Below are 23,205 nucleotides of genomic sequence, written 5' to 3'. Positions count from 1 at the left end.
CGGGTGACACGAATGCCACCGCACACACACACACAAAAAGGCAACATGAATGCCCATACAGTAGCTTCATCCCTGGACATAGAAAGTTTGGATGTAACTTTTAGTATTATCAAGGATTTTTGTTGATGGTTGTCAGTCTCAGTATTGATGGCCGTTGATCTGGACGAGAGGATGCTACATTGACATAAATATACGGAGACATGAAACATGAAAGTTAAAACCACACGAGTTATATATCTATTTGTTAGTAACATAGGAGGTGAAGATTTTTTAGTAGTGTAAGATGTGAATTTAATTGTTTTGAATATATTTGGGATGTTGCTTGAGTGAATAAGTTCGTAATTTGTTTCATTGGCATGATTGTCAGCCTTCTATTCATATATGGAAGCAGACACATGACCTAGGCTGCATGATTGGGCTCGCGAAACACTTTTCTCATGGTTTAGTTGATTGGATTGAACTTTTTCTTTCGAGTACTGATGATTATTTCCTGTTAGCCCAACCGCATGTGGATGCCAGACATACGATTCAATTGGAAGGGAGTTTGGTGTTGCAACCGAGATCCGACATGAAGAGGACATCCCCAGTGATGAGCTTAGTTCTACTTCTACGTCACTAACTCAAGTAGGACCAATCAAAAGAGCTCATTCCAAACAAATACAACATGAGATGAATCTTTTCCTACTTAATACACCATCTAGTATTCACGAGAATGTGATACTATATTTTGATGCATCAACATTTGTGTCATTGTGTGTCCTTAGGTTTGAGGAGATGGATAAAGGAAATCAGCTCAGGCACATGTTTGAAGAAGCCGAACATGTCATGTGTATGCGGTGAAGAAACTGAACATGGAGGACATGTCATGCATGTATATGCAGTGAAGAAACTGAATACGGAGGACATACCCAAGTATTGCTCTTGTTGTCTCACAAAGTCATGTGAGAAACAGAGTAGCCGGAATTTTCCATGATCTTGAGCAAGATCGAAATGGGTGCAATGACATAGATCAGATTCAATAACGTGAGGTCCCCATGGTTGTGGCCAATTCTCGAGAATAATTTTGTCGATGCATCATAGTTGTATAGTTGCGACGTGTGATTTATTTGGATGTGGAATGTAACATCTTGTCACAAAGGGTCCATACGCGATTTTACCCAAGTTCAACCCCCTTGTCATGAGTATGTAGTATCCCTACGCCTACATTGTATCATGAAGCAAAAGATTGAATAGAGACGGGTAGTACAATTGGGGGACCCCAGCGAGAACTTGACAGTCACGATGGGTGAAACTAGATGGAACGTCCTAGAGCACTATGGTTTCGGTCCAACTCTTTGTGTTGCGAGTCTCCTCGCCTCATTTATACAAGGTTGGAGTGATGGTTAGGGACAAAGTCTTTCTCCAGATACGTCCTTGATTTTCATAGTCAGAGGAATACCTCTATTATTTGAATCTGAGTGCCTACGAGGTACTCTCTCCGTTCCTAAACAAAACAGCGACGAGTATTTAGGAACGGAGGGAGTACCTCCTAGAGTCCGGTCAATCATCAAGTCAAGATCGATTGCTCCTGTGTGGAACCATGGGGGCATTACCTCTCTTATACACAGTGTGTATGCACACGGTATATACTTCCCCCATCTCATATTAGGTGACTTTATATAACATGTATTTAGACGATTTTTAGGCATATATACATCCATACTTGGGCAAATTTGAGTCACTTAATATGGAACGGAGGAAGTACAATACAATAGGTATGGTTATGCATCATCATGATCCTTTTATAAAGACATATACATTACAAGTTAAGTAGATGGTAAGGAGAACTCAATCTATTAATTAATCTGAAGAGGATTGTCCGGTTAATTAGTGAAAAACGGGTTGAAAACCGTCACAACGAGCAGACAAACCGCCGTCATGGAACATGACACCCGACACCCTTGGCCAATCTGGCTACCAACCTGCACTCAAAGCATGCCGCCGAGCAGAACACCACCACCTAGGTTGCCTGCAAGCGTCATCCCATCACAAATCAATCCTCCCGAACTGACGAGTGACGACTCCAACTTCACCGTAGACGATCTTCAGCGAGCCCTTTCCGCAACAGCCGAATGAATCCTATATCGATTAATACCAAACAATTAGCGATTCAGCCGGAAACTATTTACAGTCTGCTTAATTAAAACTGTGCCACTTGTTTACGAAAGAAAAAACACACAAACATGGGAGGCTTCATCAGTGGGCCATTAAGGGTTAAAGCACAACAATGACACGCATAATCTGCATGACTCCATGATCAGGTTATCATATTTGCTAGGCCGGTCCATCCTAGGCATTGCTCATGATACGATCCCGCGCACGCTCAGTATATATCTGTGTGCATAGACCAAACTTTCCGTCTGTAATCCATATGCAACTGCACCATTTCATCTCGCTAATCCTAATCTTCGCGTAAAGCCTACGTAGAAAAGGTGTCAACTTTGTGTTGCTTGCAGTGATGGATGCATCGCTCGAGTCTTTGCACGGCTGACTCTTGCGACGGCGACCTGGCATTGCATCAGTATTCAGGACAGTACTAGAGCACTAGCGGCAATAGAAAAAGTAAAAAAAAAAATATGCTTGCCTATCCATCGAATAATGCTTGTGACTTGTCTTCTCAGTTATCTGAACCAGCACTTCAGTGACATCTGTTTTCGCAGTTTGCTCTCTTTTCAGTTATCTCACCCAACACTTGAGCAACATGTGTTCTTTAAGTTTGCTGAATAAAAAATAGACATCAGATTATTCAGGTTTACAAAGTATTTGAACAAAATATGACGAAGGAACAGACGATTACCAAGATAGAGTTAACAAGTTACTACTCCCGGAACTTAAATCAGTATATGCAAACCTACCGGCCAAAGCTTATATTAGTAAATCAAATCAGACACCTTAAAAAGAATGCTATACATTTTGTGATTAATCACCACGCACCTGCATATTCAGAAGAGACCATCTATTCCTGTCAGAATCGCACAAATACCTAGCTATGCATTCACAATCTTTGCTACTACCAGCTAGTCATCAATATCTTCAACAATCGTGGATGAGAAGCCCAGCGAGGACGCGAATGTAACCGTCGTGTCGCCGCCGAGGTACCGTTTGAGCCGGTCCAGGTCGTCGGCGGCGTCTATCATGGTCGGCCGCGTGGACGCGCTCTCCTGGGTGCAGAGGATGCCAAGCTCCAGCAGCTCGCCGATGGCAACGTCCCACATCCTCCTCACCTCAGGTGTCTGGTCCAGTACCATGCCGGCCAGCACCTGGTCGACCACAGCGTGGGCCTGGCCGTGGTAGTGGCTCTTGACCCACTTGTGCAGGCTCAGCCCGGCATCAAACATGTCGTCGGTCGGCTTCTTCTTTGTTACCATCTCCATCACCAGCACGCCGAAGCTGTACACGTCGCCCTTTGTTGTCGGGTTGGAGCCGTAGCCGTACTCTTCAGATCATCGACAAAGAACCACCACTCAGAACTCAGACGGGGTGAACGCATATATCAATGAGGATTGCTTGTGATTCAGCAGTGTTCGGTTTGATGGTCCGTACCTGGAGGAATGTATCCGATAGAGCCACACAGCATGTTGGCCGTGGAGGCGCCCACGTCGGCAGTGTTGGACACCCCGCTGACGCTCATGACCAGCCGGGAGATGCCGAAGTCGGAGACGAGCGCGGTCATGTCGTCGTTGATGAGGACATTGCTCGGTTTGAGGTCGCAATGGATGACCTTGACCGGCGAGTGGTGGTGCAGGTAGGCCATCCCTTCGGCTATGTCGCTGCAGATGTTGACACGCTGCACCAGGCTGAGCTCGGCAGGCGGCCCCGCGTAGAGACACCGCTCGAGGCTGCCATTCGCCATGAACGGCAGAACCAGCGCCTTGAAGTCCGCCAGGCTGCACGCCGTGATGATCCGCATGAGGTTCCGGTGCCGGATGCGCTTCAGGACCTGGCACTCGCGGTTGAAGCTCCTGGTCGAGTTCCCTGACTGGAGCTGCAGCACCTTCACGGCAACCATGGTGCCATCACGCAGTGTGCCACGGTACACCCGACCGTAACTGCCCGTCCCGACGAGCCGGTCCGTGCTGAACTCCTCCGTCGCCTCAACCAGTTCCTGGTACGTGACCCGCGGGTACTTGTACTTCACCACTGGCGATGAGCCTCCGCTGCGTCGGCCCCTGAACATGTCCTCTCGCATCGCTGCGAGCCGATCACGGATCTTCCAGAAACTGACTGCACACAGGATTGTCAACACGAATGCCAGCACGGCCGCACATACGCTCATCACCACCAAGTACTTCCGGGACTGGTACCACTGGGGGTGTCTTTGGCAGTTGCGCCTGACCACCGAGCCGCAGAGCCCTGGGTTGCCGATGTAGGACAGGTAGGTGAAGCTCGCGAAGATGCCAGTGGTGGGCACATCCCCGATGAAGTTGTTGTACGACAGGTTGACATGTTTCAGGCTGGTGCATTTCGTCAGGTTCACAGGGATCTGGCCGGTCAGGGAGTTGTCGGAGACGTCCAGGTTTTGGAGATCTTTGAGGAGGTCAAGGGACAACGGTAGGTCGCCCCTAAGCGAGTTGTGTGACAGGTCAAGGACCTCCAGCTCAGGGCAGCCCACCGCGAGCTGCGGGGAGATCGGGCCGGTGAAGTTGTTCCAGGAAAGGTCAATCACTTGCACCAGCTGCATGTCGCCGAGCCCCCGTGGCAGCTCACCGCTGATCCGGTTGCATGACAGGTTCAGAGATACGATGCCTGTCCCGGAGACCTTGTCTGGTATCTCGCCAGTCAGGCGGTTGTCAGAGAGATCAAGGTGCAGCAGGCGGATGCACTCCGCGAGGCGGGTTGCTGGTATCGCCCCGGAAAGGCGGTTGCTCTGCAGGTAGAGGTTTTCAAGCTGGGTCCCGATTCCGCTAGGGATGCTCCCTGACAGTGCATTGCCCGATAGGTCAAGCTCGCCGAGCCTTGTGGCGTTGCCTATGCATGCGGGGATCTCGCCCGTCAGGTTGTTGTTGGAAAGGGAGAGGCGCTCGAGCTTTGGCAATGCACAGATGGACGCCGGGACAGTCCCGTTCAGCTGATTGCTGGACAGGTTCATCAGCGTGATGTTTATCACATCCCCGATGTCGGCTGGAATCGGGCCCTCGATCTTGTTGAGCTCCAGGTTGAGGTGCGACATGTTGGGCGGGAGCATCGAGCCTAACAGGCTCGGCAGCAGCCCGCCAATCCCCAAAGCGCCGGCCTCTATCTCCAGTATCTGGGAGCAATTGGATACCGCGGCAAAGAAGGGCTCCAGGTTGGTGTTGCCGTCGTGGCTCAGGAACCGATCGTTGTTGGACAAATGCAGGTACACGAGCTGCTGTTTGCCTGATATGATGTTAGTGGGGAGCTCGTCGGCGAGCCTATTGTTCTCCACGTCCAACAGGTAAAGGTACGTGCAGTTGGCGAGCCACCGTGGGAGCTTCCCGGTTAGCCTGTTGGAGAAGAGGTTAAGGACGAAAACTGAGTAGGCGCAGAAGTCACCCGAGGTGTCAGTGTCACGGGGGATCTCGCCGGAGAGGTTGTTGTTGGCGAAGTCGACGAGACCCAGGTCGGTGCAGTTCTTGAAGATCGCAGCAGGGATAGGGCCTGAGAGGCGGTTCTCCCTGAGTCTGAGGTAGAACAAGTTCGCCAGCGCAGATAGCGATGGCGGTATGCCGCCACTAAGCTGGTTCCGGCCGAGGTTGAGGACGCCGAGCCAGCGGAGGTTGGAGAGCTCGGCTGGGATCTGCCCCGTCAGGAAGTTGCTGGACATGTCGAGGCTCCTGAGGCGTGTGAGGTTGGCGATCAGCGGTGGGATGGTGCCGGAGATGTTCATATCGTTTAGCGCAAGCTTGGTGACGTGCTGCCGCCTCCAGTCGCAGGTGACGCGGGTGAAGCCGCACGAGTCAGGGTTGGACTCGTTCCAGTCGGCCAGCAGGGGCGCCGACGGCGACAGCAAGGTGAGCGAGCGTTTCAATTCCAGGAGCGTGGCCTTCTCCTGCAGCAGGTGCTGCCCCTGCCGCCGCCGGACCATTGCAATCGGCCGCTTGCCCGCCAAAGCCGCAACATGGAAGAACACGAGGTGGAGGAGGAGGTGGAGAATGGCCGCACGCTTGACGGCCATGGGAGCCCTCATCCTTTACTAGGCATGAAGTACCTGGCTAGCTAGCAATGGACTCTGTCGGCAGTAGCTTAGCGCTAGCAGCTAGCTAACGCTACTGGTACTACATAGCAGTAGCATCTCCGGTCTACCAGAGATCGGTGCTAAAGCTGTAGAGCGGCAGAAAATAAAGATGGGGATTATGAATAGATGGATGGATGGAGAATGAGGTGACATCGAGAGGGCCGGGGCGGCAATGGCATGGCCCCCGGCCGCGACTAGCTAGCTAGTGGAGGGTGCGCGGACGGGAGTGTTTCTGCGACGGCGGCTATGATTGCGGGACGCACCTAGCGCGGCCTACCCGTTCGCTTTGGTTGTGCACGATGATGAGTGGGCGCAAGAAGCTAGGGGCACAGGGGAAAGCGACTGGAGATGGCTCGGCAGGTTGCACTTGCACGCGCGGTGGGCTCGGCCGAGCACATGCAGCGCACGAGATTGCTGGACGGGCGATTAATGGGTATATCCGTATATATGGCTGCAGATTTCTCCTGGACGTGCATGCCGCACTCGCGCCAACAGGCCAACATAATTTGTGAGGATTGAATTGGTGTTTATAAGTTAGATAGAAAAAAAAATGTAGTTTCTAAATCGAACAATTTGCACAAAAACATCAAGCAAACAGTTGCGCAAAACATACATTATGTGTAACTTTTGGCCTACCAAGTAGGCCCTCGCTACAAAATGGGCGACACTTTTTATAGATTAGATGGAGTTTGACAAAGTTGCACGACATGCATGAAGCTTAAAGTTCAATTCAGAATTATGCAACTCGTCTGATTGCTCATTTCGAGTATGTTTGATTTGATCCTAAGGTTCCCAACCAAAAACTGCTCAAAGTTTTGCTACTCCCATGAGAAGCCAATGTTGCCAAAATAAAAATTGAATAGAGTGAGATCAGGAGCATTGGCATGCAAACATCAAACAAATACAAAAAAACTCATGACTAAAAATTGGTAGAGTAGATTTGGGCTAAAAACATACCCCCTTTTTTTTGCATATTTCTAGACCTAAAGTTGCACACAATTTCTAAAATATGCAACTACTTACTCTATTACCTTCAGATGGAGAATCAAGAATGAGGATCGGCAAACCAAAATAGATAAAGGGTACCTAATTCATGTTACCACCAGAGACTTGGCAAGGTATTCATGGTATTTATGGGGGGCATTTGTCGCCAAACACGCACGCTCTCTAGAATCCCACTGAATTTCACAATGCACCAAAATGTGATTCACGTATAAGCTTTTCAGCGGTTTGGCCCCATGGTGCAATGTTGCAATTTGAGATAGTTAATATACATTTCAGCCTACGAGTGTGACCTATGCTGCTATGCACGAGGGGTGGGCCAGAAAGCTTGATCTACGAAACCTTGTTTATGCATAGGTAATTATGAAATGTCAAAGAATGACTCCCACTTTGAGTTTGTGAAGCTGGATAGGATGATCAGCCTACATGTCTAAGGTTGTTATTAAATGATTTGCTAGGTACATGATGACTGCCCTTTTAACTAAATCTTGAGATGTTTCATTTGCCCTCTACTGTTTCTCTCTGAAACAAAAAGATGTTCAGTACAAGTTAGTGGATTTCTGGCACTATTCCACCTTCAAAGATATGCCGGTTGCCATGCAGATTGCATTAGTTGTTTGTGCTTTGTTCTGGTTGTTCCACACCGTTCACATCTAAAGTAGCGGACAAAGATAATTAACGGAAGTACTGGATTCTGAATTTTCCCTTTTTTCTCAAGAAAGTACTGGTTTCTGAATAGCTTTTATGTTCATGCCAGACGGTAAATAGGTACCGGCAGGGCACTTCTTCTCCTAATACAATGAAGCCTCTTGAATATTAGCAATATCTCAAGGAATCTAGACTACTGCATTGAGAAGACCCTCTGTTTTGTTTTGAGCATACCTTGAGAAAATGCAGTGCATCTATCCTAATTCTGACCTTAATGGAAGTGATCCGTAGCCATCACCTCGCGAATGAGCTTCAGTATGTGCTGTCGACTTCATCAGAAAGAGCATACTGCCGTTATTCCCTGATAAAAAACATAATTATCAAACAATGTTCTGAGCGACGGAGGAAACAATTATACGACTGACCTTAAGCAGTACTGTACTCGGGAGGTAACCGGCCGCGTCTGGATCAACAGGTGGTGCCCCTGCCGGACTGTCTGCGCATTTGCGCGAGCAGGTGGTGGGCGCGCGGGTGCCCGCCCGGTGGCAGGCAACCGGGAGATCCCAAATCCAAGGAGAGGGGCAGAGGGCCACGGATCGAGTCAGTTGGTGCGTTCCGATGGCGCCGCCGGCGCGGCTGTCGCCTGTCTCGCCATCGTCATGTTGGATTTCTTTTCTTTTCTTTCACCGGATACTTCGCCTACTTGAGAGGCTGGAATGGCGGGCGAAAGCCGAAAGGTAGGGGAGACCCGGAGAGGCAACTGCCATTTCCCGCATGCGTCGAGTCTGGGTTCTGAAGTTTCTGCGGGCTCTGAGCCCATTGGGCCTTACAGATAGCTGCGTCCTGGGCCTCTTGGGTTTACGCGGTTACGTATACGGCGGGGCTTGGCACCGAGTTTTTTATTTCCTTCGCTAAAATAAAGTGATATTTGTCCCCAAAAAGTGATGGTTTCCCCCCTTGACCTTGAGATAAGGTGATATTATTGTTTTTCTAAAAGGAAAAGTGATGCTCCCTCAAAAATAAAAACCAATGTTTTTTCCTTCGGCCAGCACAATTCCACTCTCTTGCATCTTTAGGTTCTCAGAAAGAGTGGTGGCTCGGCTCTTTTCGATCATCATGCTTGTCTCTTGGGAGATTTGGAAGATCGAAACTCTTAGGTACTCCATCCATTTCATAATTCTTGTCTCAAATTTGATCAAAAATAGATGTATCTATTTCTAAAAAGTGTCTAGATACATATAATATTTCGACAAGAATTATGAAACGAAGAGAGTATTTCGTAAGGTTGCTACTTGCCATCGATCGCCTTTGATTACATTAAAAATGAGGCCTTGGCTTCACAGGGACCAAATACCTTGGGTCAATTTTGCCGGGAGATTGGACTTTTTTCTTTTTTGCGAGAAGGCTTTTGTCTTTTTCTTGCTCTCTTTTTGGGGTTTCTTTTACTTTGGACCTCTTTGTTCTAGGAGTCAGACGACTGATCTTGCGACTCAAGATAAAAAAGTTTAATTGTAGTATATCTCTCTGATGTAACCGACTTGGACTCCATCAGAGACCTAGCCTCCTGCATATATAAAAGGCTAGGAGTGGGAGCCTTAAGATCAATCAATCTCTCGTAGAGGCCGTCTAGACGCACTCGCTGGATCCAATCTAAGCCTTTTTTGCCTCGACGACAATCTTGTAATCGACTCATCAATACAGATCAGACAAGCAGGACGTGAGGGTATTAACTTCCGAGGGCCGTAAATCTTTGCCTCCCTCTGTTTGTCAACCGACGGGTTCGCCAACACACGCACGTAGCTTTCGTAGATACAAGTCCATCGATATGGATATTGTCGAAGTTAACCCTTCGTCAGGTGGCCTATGTTTCTGGTACGAAAGTTCCTATATAAATGGGAAATGCCATATCTTTGAGTGCGGTTTCAGCTATAAATTTAAGTAAATGGGAAATAACCAATTGGGTTTACAACGAAACCTAGAAATTGATCACCGGTCCAATTTGGCTACCTCTACGGGATAGACCATATATTTTCTTTTTCTTTGTATGCTATCCATCATGTCAAAGCTGTGCACCTCAAACTAGCACTATATGTTATGTTTGACTTCGACAGGGTCCAGCCGTACAGATAAGACTCGTCCTCTTCTTATGTCAAGACAATCGGCAACTTGGATGAATTTTTCGCCGTCTTGGCCCCCTGTCGCGCAGAATTGCCAAAATTAACCCCTTCACGAAACAATTGACAAATCTAGCGTGACGGAATGCCCATTAAACGACACGTGGGCCTTTCCGCCTATTGCAAAGGAGGAAGGCCTTTGTGCCATTTCAATGGGCGGAATGGGCTTTATCCAGGAAAGAAAGCAACTGCCCCGCGCCTTAAGCAGAGGTCATTCCTAAGTTTCTTGTTGATTGCGTTGGATAATTGATTGGCCGAGACTTCTCTAGCCTAATAAATGCCCCCGCCGCTGATTACTCCGTTCCGTCCACGGGAAAGGCGCTAAGGTATTCCGCCAGCCCAGATTTACCAATTGTTTTGTGAAGGTGTTAGTTTTGCCAATTTCATAAGACAAGGGGCCAAAACAGCAAAAATTTCCAGCTTAACTGATTGAACGTGGTACATCTGGACCTGGGAATTGAAACCCAAGACTCCTATGCCTTGAAGTACTGCCCTTGCTTGTCACGGAACTCAGCAATCTTAGTTTTTTAAAGTCTGGACAGGTTCCAGGTCACGATCGACTGCACGAACTCAGCACAGCGTCTCTGTGGATGCTATCTGTGTTTGTGCTGAGCTGATGATTGATGAGCCGGCTGATGTACTCCGAGTCCAGTAGTACTCGTTTTTTCGTTCATCTGGCATGCACGTTGCGGCATTATGGCGGGAACGGCGCTCGTCATGATTGACGCCTTTCATTGTTTACTTTGCACGTACGCCAGCAGTGCCTATACGTAGTACTACTAGTGCTACGTTTACGTTTAGTTAAAGAAACGTAGCTGCACGTAGCTGCATGCCTGCATCAATTAAGAGGACGTACGTAGTCATGGTCTCGTGCACGTTGTGCTTACAGTTTCTGAAACTCTTATGCTATGTTTGGTAACAAGTTATTTAAAAAACCAGATTATTCACATACCACAATATTATTTGTCCTGGATAAAGGATACTGCGGTTTTAAAAGACCACAATTTTTCTCAGTTTTAGCCAAACTACCAGGACGTTTGCATGCAGGAAGACGTTTTGGCTTCAACATGATACAATACCAATTCAATTTTGCTCGCAATCATATAATCGAACATCATGAATAAAATTTGCATACTTCCTCCTTCCAACAAAGAGTTTCTCAACTTTGACTAAATTTGAATGTATCTATACACAAAGTCATGTTTAGATACATTCAAATTTTGACAAACTAGACATAACGAACACAAATAATTCTGCAACATCGATCAAAAGATTTTTCCTTGCAGCAGTATATTCTCAAACGTGCTTTGCCCATAATGCCATATGCCCATATATCCTCGCGGCATATAAAACGGTTCAGGTATCTCAAAATCTTCAGAATCATGATTTCCATGTGACACGATCCCGCCGCGACGGCAACTGCGCAATTTGGCATTGCTGCTCCTCCGATGCTGCAGGTTTCCTCACGAGAAAATACCGAAACAAGTACAGAACCAAAACTCAAAGACTAGGCGCCGAATCGTATATGCCGCTACTACAGTCTGCGCATATCGCAACACATGTTCGCGTACGTTCCTGGTCCCTGCCTGCCTGCCACTGCCATCTGCATCTCGTACGTGCCTCCGCGCAAAGGCCAACGCCGCGGCGCGGACGGCGGACCACGAGCTAGCGAACCTACTCTACGTGCGACTCCGACCGGGGGAAGGGGTCGCGACGTCCGTCCCCACGCCCACATGCTGACATGCCATGTGCGCTCTGATGCACGAGGAGGGCCGGCCGGCAGGTTGCGCGCCCCGCGGGGCTTGGTTGTCGTGGAGCCGGAACGGCCAACGTGAACGGTAGGCGAGACGCAGCGCTCGATCGCCCCCGGCCGGCCGACGTGGCCACGACGACGTGCGGCGCGGGGTCCCGGCTAGCTAGCTCGCGCTAACCGCTTTCCGCTGTGACTTCGCGCGCCTGTGGTGGCGGGAGAGAGAGAGAGGGGCGCGCGCTGAGCTGGTGGATCCGGTCGAGACTCCAGAGCACACTCTCCAGAGCGTGCGAATACGGACGGTTTAGATAGCTCCCAGCGGGTCGTTTGGCTCGGTATCTTAGGTAAAATTATGACGTGGCATTGCAGTTATTGCGAAAATAGAAAAAATCGGTTTTTCCGTAGACGACGATCTTTGGCCCGTACCCCAACACAGGCATTGATTTCGCTCGATCTCGTGCGGCCGCTGCAGCGATTCTTCTCTCACCCCTTTCTCCCCCGATGCAACCAACCAAAGGCTGCTGCCTTTTCACGGCTTCCCGTCACAGCTTGCCGCCGGCCAGTCTCCTCCACTCCCACTCCCACTGCTGCACCCCGGCGGCCTTCTTGTCCCTCCTCCCGTCCATCTCGTCGCCAGCGCACCCCATGCCTGAAAATAGGTCTGTTACTACTGTACTTGTACGGGTGGCGAACATGGATCAGTATTATAACAAAAATGATGATGTAGTATTAGGGCCTGTTTGGGAGGCCTTCACTTCACTTAAACTCCACTCCACCTCTAAACTCCACTCCACCTCAGCTCCACTTCACCTAAAAATGTGTTTGGCACACAAACCAGCTCCAGATTACAAGTTCCCTGTTTGCTGTTATTTTTATCATTTCTTTTCACTATGGATCGATCCTGTATGAGATTGCTTGGTCTGTTGGTCAATATTTTACGAACCGATGAATCTGGCCGATGAATACAGCTGCTAGCTGATCGACTTTTTGCATGTACGTACTTTTTTTTGTGTGCTTCCCGTGTGTACATACATCAAAGACAACTATGGTTCCCGACGGGAGCGCAGGAGAGGCGCGCGGCCGAGGGCGGGCGAGCGAGGGTGGGCTCGAGGGTGACCGAGGGCGAGCGAGCGGGAGAACTGGGGCGGGCTCGTCGGAGAACGAGGACGGGCTCACCGGAGATGGATCCCGACGGGAGCACTGGGGATGCGCGCGGCCGGGTCAGCTAGGGTTGGAGATGAGTCGCCATGGAGCTTCTGTCGATGGGGATGCGAGGGAGACGAGGAGGCGTCAGGCCTGGGCTGGGAAGATAAGGAAATCACTAATGGCATTGGTGAGTAAATTACTCCAATTTTAGGTGAAGTGGAGTAGGTGAAGCATCTCTTTCTTGACTCCACTAAAATGAATTAGAGGGGTATACTGCTCCACTTCACCTAGCATGTGGAGTTTAGAGCGTTTGGGACAACTTCACGTGCTTCAGTGGTGAAGCTGTGAAGTGGAGCTGTACCAAACAGGCCCTTAGTTCATCTTGTCTATGTTTGGTAAATTCTGGATCTGATTTATCTCCTCTTTGTTCTCTTGCAGCATGCATACATGTTGTGGCTGGAAAAAAAAGCTAGTGGTTGCTTGCTTATTATCTATATATATATATATATGTTTTTGTTTATGTAAGCCTTATGAATTCTGTAATAGATACATATGACAAAGGATGGATGCATCAGTTAAATTGTGTGCGAACATGTTATGTAGTCTGAAGTTGGTGCATGTATGGTTGCGGACGGATATATTATGGAGCAGTTGGCATCAGCGCATCAGTGTGATTTATTTCTATCTATGAAATATGTATTATATATGTTGGTATATGCCACAAATAGGCCACAATATGAGGTGCAAGTACTGATCCCAAATCTAATTAATTGCAAGCTCACAAGAGACAACAACTAAGAAACAATGCATTAGGGATGTTGTTTTTTAGCATTTATTGTGAGCTAAGAGACAATCTCAAGGGACGATGCAGTGGGAGTGGCCTTAGATAGCTCTCCAGTCTCCACTCTCCAGTGGTCGATCTTAGGGCATCTCCAATACTTAGAGTCTGGGAAAGAGAAGAAAGTTAAGATCTCCATCACTCTCAGACAACATTTTTAATCTCAAACTTTGATATCTTTGACTAAGGACAAATCTAGAAATATAATTACTCCCTCCGTCCACAAATAAATGTACTTCTAGTTTGTCCTAAGTCAAAATTTTCTAGATTTGACCAACATTGTTGAAAAGAGTATCAACATATATACATCAGATTGATAAATTATGGTGAACAAGTCTGGTTCAGGTGGTTGGTTTCTTGTGGTGAAACCAGCCCATCCAGGTTCAAATGGCATGGATGCTCACATTTCGCTATTTATTCCAGCGTGGACGTCCTTGCGGCTCAATTTTTTTGTTTGTGTCAACTGGACCATCCAATTTTATTTTATTTTATTATCAAATGGGCTACGCTTAAGTTGGTGATTACGCCGCTATGCCACTGCCTCCATCGTCGAATGTCCCCTATAACAAAACCCGGGCTCGTTCAACCTGTTATTCCACTTGTATTTTCTCTGTTTTGACTAATACTCCTCCGTCCAACTTAGGCTCAAGAATTCGTGATGTGATAGGATAAATTTTGAAGCAGTCACAATAAGGAACGGGATAAAGCATGTGTCTTCCGGTGGATTTGGTCAGCTAATGAAAGCCTACCGGTGCTGTTGACCCCGGTTTTTGCGTGTTACTCTTGGAGTTGGTCCAAGGAGATGAGCTAATCGGGCAACTCATTTCCTCTCTTTCCCCTTGTTTGTTGCAGGCTTGTTTGCTTCTGTTTTATAGCAGGAGTCCTACTCTTTGCAAGGAATTTCCCTAAAAAGAAATATTTGCAAGGAAAATTTGTGGTTTATCGAACCAAAATTTTCCGTTTCTGCATGGAGTTTGAAAATACTCGACGGGACGTCCCATGTTTCTACCTCGAACTCCTGGAGACCTGGAGACTGGAGTACTTCTATCAGTTACGTTTCGTTACATTTTGCTGATGTTTTTTTTCTTTGAAAAAAACACGTTAATGTTAGCGTGGACACGCAGAAAAGAGCGAGCACGGACCATGGGCCATGGCGCAGACAAGATCGATCGGTCCCTGGTATAGTCTGGTCCAGGAGCCAACGCAGACGCACGCACGGCCAGCCGGCCAGGGGTGCACGAGCGGGTACGCGTACCGCACCGCGCGCAGTTAAGGGAGCCGTTTGGTCTCTTCCAACCATAATTACGCACTCCGCCTTGATCCCGCCACCGCCAGCGCTAGCCTCCCCTTCCCTTCCCCTCCCCTCCCCTCCTCTGCCCTCTCTCCCACGCTGCTGCTTCCCCTGCTTTGTTTCTGCAGAAGCAAAACCCTCACGCCCAGCTAGTCGTGGCAAACCCGCGAGGGCTCGCCCGTCTGGTGCTCTCCCGGAGATCCCTCGACCGGCGGCGAGCTTTGCGGGGAGGAGGGGGAGCCGGCGGCGGTTGGGGTTTCTTCTGTGTCTCCGCGCTGTCCGCTGCTCGGGTTCTCGAGGTGAGGCTTCTCGCCCCTCTCTGGTCAGTTTCGGAGCTGGGAGTTAGGGTTACTGCCTTGTCGCTCTGGGGGGACTGCTGTCACGATACCGATTTGTGGGATACTTTTCGGTTTTATGTTGTGCCGTTGTTCAATTCCAAGAGGAGGGAGTAGGATGGCTAGGGAGGCGCGCAACCAGGTGCTGCTGTTCAGGAGGAAGTGCTGGGTTTGTCCGATTGGGGCTGGTTCAGTGTTCAATGGAGGAGAGGGGACTCTGTGTGCTGTTGCTCGCGGGCTTGGAGCTCGGATGATCTAGATGCGCTCCCAGGCGGTTTGTACGGATATAACATCGGCCACCCCGCCTGGCTTGCCTTGGGTTCGTCGTCCTTCTCGAATGAATGAATGAATGATGATTCCGGGGCGCGGTTTTGGTTTATCCCTGCGGATTCTGTGTTTCTCTAGGGCGTTACGGCGTGAGTCTTGAGAAATTTGTCTTCGCGTTGTTTGCCTTGTCTTCGTTACAGCACAGCTTTGGTAATTGATGAATTTGTTAAGGCTACGTACTCTGACTGTTTGGTAATTTCGATGATTGATTAGTCTTCCCTGCTTTTTTTTACTGTTGTTAATTGATTAATTAATCATTTATGTGACTTCCCGAGTCTTGTCTCGTAGCAGCAATGCTGCCACGCTAATCCCCTGCAGTGAATAATTAGAGGGAAAGGAAATATTATCTCTTCACAAGTATCCAAAGCAAGCCATCAAGCATTATCCAATTTAAATCCAGCAACAACATTGGGGCACCATAAGCTATACCCTTCATGTAGAACATACTTTTATGCTTCATTAGTCGATTTTGTTGAAGAAAATTCCCAGTAACTTCAAGTGAACCCTGACGGTTCTACTGATGTGTTGATGCTTTGGTTTTTTGTTGTTTGCATCGAAGTGTACAAAACCTTGATGCATGTTCCTGGTTCATAAGTGGTACCTTTTAAAAAAAGGCCCTTGTTTCCGGTGCTACTTCCGATGAGAAATGATTAATCTTCTAGGCAAGAGATTCGTCTCACATGCATGTGTGATGTGGATTTTCTTGTCTGTCCCCAAACACTCGGAATCTCCGCAAATAGTTTTGTTTATTTGCCTTGTCCTTGTTCGAATGCTTCATGTTCCATAGCAGCAACAATTTGCACAGATTGTCTTCTGTTTAATATTTTTAGTGTATGTACAGTGCATATATAAATGCCACCTTCCTCCCTTGCTTAGAAGCCTCCACTAAATCACTTCTCCTCCCCCGATCCAACCATGCCATCCCTGTGAGAAGTTTGAGAGTCAACAGCTACTGTAACATTTGAGAAAATTGTGTACGAAAATCGGTATGTTTATTCAGTTGCCTGCAGTTTATGGATGACTTGGGTGCATTGTTTTAAAAAGTTGGTGCTGCGTCTTGTCTTGGTTTTTGTATGTATGGATTGTTTCTCTTGTTTCAAGTTATAATATAGTTGAATGCTTTTCTTCATTTGGCTTACTCTGATTGTTTGATGTCTGTTGGTGAACCATGTAGATCTGGGCCTTTGCAGCGTTGCAGTAGCCTGCAGAGAGCTTGTTTGATGAGAGACACATTGATGTGGTTGGCTTTAGAAGTTGTTAATAGTCATGGATGTTCTTAAGAGTGACGTGCAGAATGCTTCTCTTGTTGATGAGACTCGAAGACCACCATTAGTTCCATCTGAGAAGCACAATGCTTCTGCAGTTAGCCGAGGGAGAGATGTTGCATCCAGGTACAAGACTGATAAGGCTGCTACCCCGACAAGGCGATGCACATCTCCAAGTCTTGGCCGGACCTCAGTAACTAACAGCACACAGTTACCTATAAGAGCACAATCTGTAGACAGAAGAAGACCCTCAACGCCTTCAACCCCTTCTTCTAGGGCATCAATACCCTCCACCCCAACATCAAGGTCTGTCACACCAGTTCGTGATACCATCAAAGAGGTAAATAAGAGTTCGAGGTGTATAACGAACGAAAGGTCCCCACATGGCTTGTGGCCAGCAAAGCGGAACCTTTGTCCCTCCTTCCAGTTGGGGTCTTTGGCTACCCCTGGTAAGGAAAAAGATAAGATAACCTCTAGCCCATCTTTGGATCGGACCAAGGGACAAGTAGGTGTTCTGACTGAGAGGAAGAGGAGTCCTCTGAGAAGGAAGAAAATTGGTGAACAATGTGAGAATGCTCAACCTTCAGAAAACCCACCTAAGAGGGCAACTGAGCAAAACCGATGGCCAGCGATGATAAGTGCGCGTGGGCCTGCCAATCACATGTCTAGTGCTGAGCTTTCCGACAAAGCTAGCAGATCAGTCCCTTTATCAAATGCTTCTAGAGGGCTTTCACCGAGGAAGATTCCAGCTTCTGAAGACACAGGTAAAAGGCTGAATCAGTCATTGGATGATGTGGCGAGGAGATTGGCTATTCATGCAAGCAGAAGAGATGAACTGGTCTCTTGCAGTGATGTTAATTCACAGACAGCAGAAAGATCTAAATATGTGAGCCGTCCAAGTAGGACAATCACTTTACCTGTTCCCGTTCTTCATCGCTCTTCCTCACCAAGCAAGATCTTGTCAACTTCATCCTCTGCTTCTAGGGCTTTTCAGAGCCCATCTCGGGCAAGGCCTTCAACACCTTGCCGGTCACAAAGTGCTGGAACTATTCAATCAGGTGTTGCATCTCCGATTGTTAGCTACATGGTTGATCCAAGAAAGGGAAAGAAGAATACCAGCCAAATTGAAAATATCCACCAACTGCGCATGCTGTATAATAGATCTTTGCAGTTTCTCTTTGTAAATGCTCGTGCAGAAGATATTCTATCTTTCCAAAAGGCTACTGTTGAGGTAAAATTAGCATATCTTTTTATTTAAAATTGTTTCAAGTTGGGATTCATGCCACAAGGTATTGTTCCTTGTTTTACACCTGTGTTTAATGCAATTGGTTCCTAATTTCAAGGATACCAACCGACCATAGATCCACAACAACGTTCAATTTATGTTCCTATCATTTCTGGCTAAGCTTAGAATATGAGCTTCTTATAGTTTATAAAAATAAGTTACCTGGTTAGGCATGTGATAATTTCAAACCCAATTGTTTGTAGTGATATAAGTTGCTCGTATCTGTGTTTAGAAGTCAGTGATATATGGTTTTTCAGTTGATACTTTTGGTGCATCATAGATGTAGATGTATTTGTGAACTTCGCAGTTTTTGGGTGGTGATGTTGAGTCGATGAATGAATTTTCCCTGTTCGCATATGAAACAGAGTATTATTTATAATGTTTGGAGGAATACCTCGAACTTGCGGGATGCTGTTAATCTGCGAAGAATCATGTTGCAACGCCATCAGCAAGAGTTGAAGCTGCATGACATCTTACAAGAGCAGGTATGGTCCATTTCGTGCATCAATTCCTTAGGTTTAAATCTCTGAAGCATATTGCTAAACGTTATGTCATTTCTCATTCATGTATACTTCCAATTTGTGGCAAGTTGGCACAAACTTGCTATGGTTTCCCTGGTCACCAATTGAAGCTGAGCCATGGGATAATTAATATAAATAACTTACTACAAGGTTTGATTATTTCAAAAAGTGTCTTTGAAAGATTAAGACCTAATTGTCTGGTAATATGACAGACAAGGTAAACCTAGAACATGTAGAAACACCGAGGTAAATGCATTAAACTGCAAATAAGGGACATAGTTGTCATATCGTGCAGATGTTAGGGTTACTCAAGAATGGATGTAACAACCATGTTACATGAATTATCTATACAACTATTAAAAGCATGAGTCGTAGCCGATCTAAAAGATCTCAGGCATTCAATCGGCTAAATTCAACGTCCCACGTCGCTTCAATGATGTATGATGCACAATACGCTCTAATTACCCATCAATGCCACTGCTAATACCCAGCTACCATGATCCATCCATTATGGAAACCCACTAATGACAAATTATTCCTATTAGTTTTCATCCTGACTAATTTGGAAAGCTTTCGATCAATTATCAAAACCCTCAATTAATCACAAACCAAATCCACAAATTTAGATAATTTCGCTCTCCGATATTTTTTTCATGTATTAGTTGGCTCGCACGAATAGTTGCTAGTGATTGACTGTAAATGCATAAGTCACGTTTTTGAATATGCTGTTGTTTTGGTTCAGGTTGCTTACCTTGAACAATGGCCAGCACTTGAAAAGGAGAATAGTGATTCTTTATTTAGGGCAACAGAAGCTCTAAAAGCAAGCACACTACGCCTTCCAGTCACATCAGGAGCAACGGTATGCTGTGAAAAAGTGCATTAATTAAATTGGAATTATTGTGCAGTCGCGCTTCTACTTGTGAACATATGTTAGTTTTGGGATCCTGACTATTTTTTCAGGAAATTTTATTCTGACTAATGTTATTGTCTTTGTATTAACAGGCTGATGTGATTAGTCTTAAGAATGCTGTAAGCTCAGCTGTCGATGTAATGCAAGGCTTGGGATCATCAGTTTGTCGTATGCTTTCTAAGGTCAGAAAACGGCATGTCTGTGGCTTGGGATTTTACTTTCCACGCTTATTTGTCTCTGATGAAATCAAGTTATTAAGCAGGAAGATGTTTCATGTCATTGTTTGATACATTCATCACAAGAGTTGCATAAAAAGAACTCTCTCCGTTCCTAAATATTTGTCATGGTTTTAGTGCACATTTTTAGTTCCTAAATACTTGTCGTGGTTTTAGTGCAAAATTTTTTTGCACTAAAACCACGGCAAGTATTTAGGAACGGAGGAAGTATGATTGAAACTATACAAAATTTGTTCCCTGGTAATAAGTTTTGATGTTTCGCATGTTGCCATTTTTCGTGGGAACCTCAGCTATTGGACGGGTATAAAAGATTTCCAACTATTATAAAAAACTGAACGAACATGCTAAATCATAAGTCACTAACAGAAGGCCAATTTTTTGACTTTAAACTGTAAGAGCTGCGCGATTGCAGTCCGACAGTATATAGATATATAATTTTTACAAAATGTGACACCGAATTGCGACCTTCGAGGATCGAACTCTGGTGGGCTGCCAACAGCACACCTGGCTGGCTGACCACCCAAGCTATGCTTGGTTCTCTAACGGAAGGCCAATTGGTGGAATATTTATTTCTTGGGAGTCGTATTGACTCGAACACTGCTTTCGTACTTTAAGAATAAAGCAGTTTGGATGAACAAACCACCTTAAAACAGATGATATCAGAATGCAGAAGTTGAAGAAATAAGAAAGGGCATCCTCATTGTTATGTCAAATTCTTGTGAACGGTTATTCTGACTGATACTAGAACTTCTTGTCAGGTTGAAGACCGGACATATTTGGTTTCAGAGCTCTCGGTTATAGCAGATCAAGAAAATGCCATGCTTCATGAATGCAGAGAACTCTTAGCTATGGCAGCGAAATTGGAGGTACTTGCATTCTACTCCCACAAAATTCATACTAAGTAGGCATAGAGCTCTTAACTTCTGAATAACGCAATTTTTTTCCTCTGATTGATGGTGGACTGACGATCAGCGGTCTACATGATATCAGCACTTTGTTCACATGGCCTTACTAGTGTTGTTGTATCTTTAATCAGGTACAGGAGTCTAGCTTGCGGACACATCTTATGGAAGTGAAGGACTTGTCCAGATGAATTAACAACCGGAGTGAAGATAATACACACACACCAATCTTTCTGAATAGGTACAACTATGCAAGTTGAGCTGGTGACTATAAGAACATAATTCTTAAAAAAAAAACTTATAACAGACAAGGAATCCGTATAGAGTAATAACAAAACAAAAGAATGTTAAACATCCCCTGGCGATCAAGGTGTGATGCTGTGCAGATCAAGCCTGATGTGCAGATAACAACTCACAGTGCTTAGAGATATTAGCTTTTAGGTCTCATGTGTAAATGACTTACCATAGAGTGCAATTCTAGCCTCTGCCCCCACTTTTAGTTGTTCCTTATTTTGTTAGTAGTTTCTTTTCAAGGGTAGGACCCTATTCTTTTCTGTTGTTTTTTAGCGCCTGGAAAAGGATTGCACAAATGAAATTGAAGGGAAAGATAATGAAAAAAAGATGGAATCTCTTCTTTGTACTGTACAACATATGTGACCAGATTATGTAGCTGCACTCTCTCGCCTTAACCAACTCCATTGTTTCGAGAATACTGAGACCTCACGTACGAATATCCATGTTGCTGTTGCACTGCAGTCTAAAATAACACTTGTGCTGTACACATGTATCTTGTTTGAACATCGTTGTTCTGCTTATTACATTTCCCTTTAAAAATTTATAGTCTGTTTGAATTTTGTAATACTGTATCATTTTGGGACCCCTAGACAAGGCTCTTCACAACATCAGAACCTGTCACTCTCTTGTCTAGCTGCTAGAATCCGATTCTATCGGTTCAGCACACGATCACGTATGTTAAACTGTTACCCACTGGGAGAGCGTATCCTGTACAGCCAACCTTGTGGTGCACCCTGTGCACTGAGCTTGAAAATAGCTCATGAAAACCTATATCTATATCTATACCTATCTAAAAAATACGAATCGTTTCCTTCACCGTCGTCTGTCAAACTTCTCATAAAATTTGTGGGCCCTCAGGATTGCATGTATATTAGGCCTTCTAAGCCGGCTGGCCCATTACCTGCACTGAATCTATCTATATCTATATCTATACCAATGTAAAAAATACGGACCGTTCTACCTTTTTCCCTTCCTTTTTTTCGTCAAGCCCCTGAGACCCACCTCGTCCGCCCGCACGCAACCACTCCTTCGTCCGCTCCAGACGGTCGAGCTCCCCTCTCCTGACGCAGCCCAATAGGAGACCCTTCCTAATCCAACAAAAATACTTCCCCTGACGCGGCGGAGAAAACACAATTAAAAGCCCAAAAATATCTCTTCATACATTCGACCTTACTCTCCTGCTTTGGTGATGCTCGTTATCTGTAGGTGCAACGGCAGATTGATCTTGCGATGCAACATATGGTCCAGCATGCGGTGTCTCCTTCCATCCGAGAGCTGGTGGCTCTGGCATGCAGGCTCCATCTTGTCATACACCGTTTAATTCTACAGAAAACAGGGGAACAACCTCGTTCTCTCAGCCCTCATCCCCGTCGTGTTGATCTGAGCCACTCTGACTCAGTTCGCATCCCACTGGTTCCTTTCGGACTGAGCTCGTCTCTGACTAGGTTAGACCCTCGCATAGTAACACTAAGATAGGCAGAGCTGAGAGGCTCTTAGGAGTTCAAGTAGCTAGCCGGGGAGCCACCACCGGCACCCCTGTAAACACCCTTAAATCAATGAAATCCAAGCACAAAAACAGGACGTAGGGTATTACAGCTCCGAGTGGTCCGAACTTGGGTAAACTCCTGTCACACTTCGTGTCTTCGTCACGTCGGCGATCACTCGGGAGCCGCTACGACAACACGCGCTAAGGCGGTTCAGCCGTGATTATGGGGGATGATTGAGGAGGGAAAAAGGAAGGGAAGGGCCATGGGATACGGTTCAGAGCACCTGGACGGGTCACGGGCCGAGGAGGCATCGTTGAGGGCGGAGATTGCGGCGGCCGAAGCATGTGTGTGCTGCTTTTGGCACGAGGAGGAAGATGGGCGCGGACGCTCGTCCGAGAATGGGCTGGGCGCTTTCGGGGAAGCTGACCCAAGAGGGAGAACGGGTGTGCCCAAGAGGAAAAAGAAAAGAAAAAAAGAGAAAAAAAACTAAAAGTGGTTTGCATGGGCCATGGCAGCGCACGGGCATTCTGCTAGTCATTTAAAAAAATATGTTTTTTTG

At 46.6% G+C, this 23,205-nt stretch overlaps 2 protein-coding genes across 6 annotated transcripts; one reads left to right on the top strand and one right to left on the bottom strand.

Moving 5' to 3' along the window:
* Positions 1-1,757: 1,757 nt before the first annotated feature.
* LOC100844413 (putative leucine-rich repeat receptor-like serine/threonine-protein kinase At2g24130) lies at positions 1,758-8,640 on the bottom strand. 4 transcript variants are annotated; one of them, XR_732565.3, is made up of 5 exons: positions 8,311-8,640; positions 3,583-8,246; positions 2,974-3,475; positions 2,837-2,890; positions 2,618-2,758 (listed from the first exon to the last, which is right to left on the bottom strand). XR_732565.3 is itself a non-coding variant. In XM_003578091.4 (3 exons), the coding sequence occupies exons 2-3, from the start codon at positions 6,185-6,187 to the stop codon at positions 3,057-3,059; spliced, it is 3,024 nt and encodes a 1,007-aa protein (XP_003578139.1). In that variant the 5' UTR covers positions 6,188-8,246; positions 8,311-8,640; the 3' UTR covers positions 2,871-3,056. The 4 variants fall into 4 exon arrangements, 2 of the variants coding, with proteins under 2 accessions (XP_003578139.1, XP_024310976.1); XR_001408103.2 differs by lacking the exons at positions 2,618-2,758; positions 2,837-2,890 and adding an exon at positions 1,758-2,118; XM_003578091.4 differs by lacking the exon at positions 2,618-2,758 and having other exon boundaries at positions 2,871-3,475.
* A 6,455-nt stretch (positions 8,641-15,095) lies between these two features.
* On the top strand, positions 15,096-21,628 carry LOC100844119 (QWRF motif-containing protein 4). Of its 2 annotated transcripts, none has more exons than XM_003578090.4 (7): positions 15,096-15,383; positions 16,921-18,242; positions 18,662-18,781; positions 19,560-19,676; positions 19,820-19,909; positions 20,722-20,829; positions 21,000-21,628. In XM_003578090.4, exons 2-7 carry the CDS (start codon positions 17,013-17,015, stop codon positions 21,054-21,056), a joined length of 1,722 nt encoding a protein of 573 aa, XP_003578138.1. In that variant the 5' UTR covers positions 15,096-15,383; positions 16,921-17,012; the 3' UTR covers positions 21,057-21,628. The 2 variants fall into 2 exon arrangements, with proteins under 2 accessions (XP_003578138.1, XP_024318833.1); XM_024463065.1 differs by lacking the exon at positions 15,096-15,383 and adding an exon at positions 15,442-16,732.
* The last annotated feature ends 1,577 nt before the right edge of the window (positions 21,629-23,205 follow it).

Source organism: Brachypodium distachyon, chromosome 4 (genome assembly GCF_000005505.3).
Source record: "Brachypodium distachyon strain Bd21 chromosome 4, Brachypodium_distachyon_v3.0, whole genome shotgun sequence".
Taxonomy (NCBI): domain Eukaryota; kingdom Viridiplantae; phylum Streptophyta; class Magnoliopsida; order Poales; family Poaceae; genus Brachypodium; species Brachypodium distachyon.
This window is presented reverse-complemented; position numbering and strand designations above follow the sequence as displayed.

Excerpts from the sequence above, each read along its gene's own strand:
- LOC100844413 (XM_003578091.4), bottom strand. The coding sequence starts at position 6,187 with ATGAGGGCTCCCATGGCCGTCAAGCGTGCGGCCATTCTCCACCTCCTC. Across the intron at positions 3,476-3,582 it reads TATCGGATACATTCCTCCAG|AGTACGGCTACGGCTCCAAC; the intron begins GTACGGACCATC and ends GATGATCTGAAG.
- LOC100844119 (XM_003578090.4), top strand. The coding sequence starts at position 17,013 with ATGGATGTTCTTAAGAGTGACGTGCAGAATGCTTCTCTTGTTGATGAG. Across the intron at positions 18,782-19,559 it reads ATGACATCTTACAAGAGCAG|GTTGCTTACCTTGAACAATG; the intron begins GTATGGTCCATT and ends GTTTTGGTTCAG. Across the intron at positions 19,910-20,721 it reads TTTGTCGTATGCTTTCTAAG|GTTGAAGACCGGACATATTT; the intron begins GTCAGAAAACGG and ends ACTTCTTGTCAG.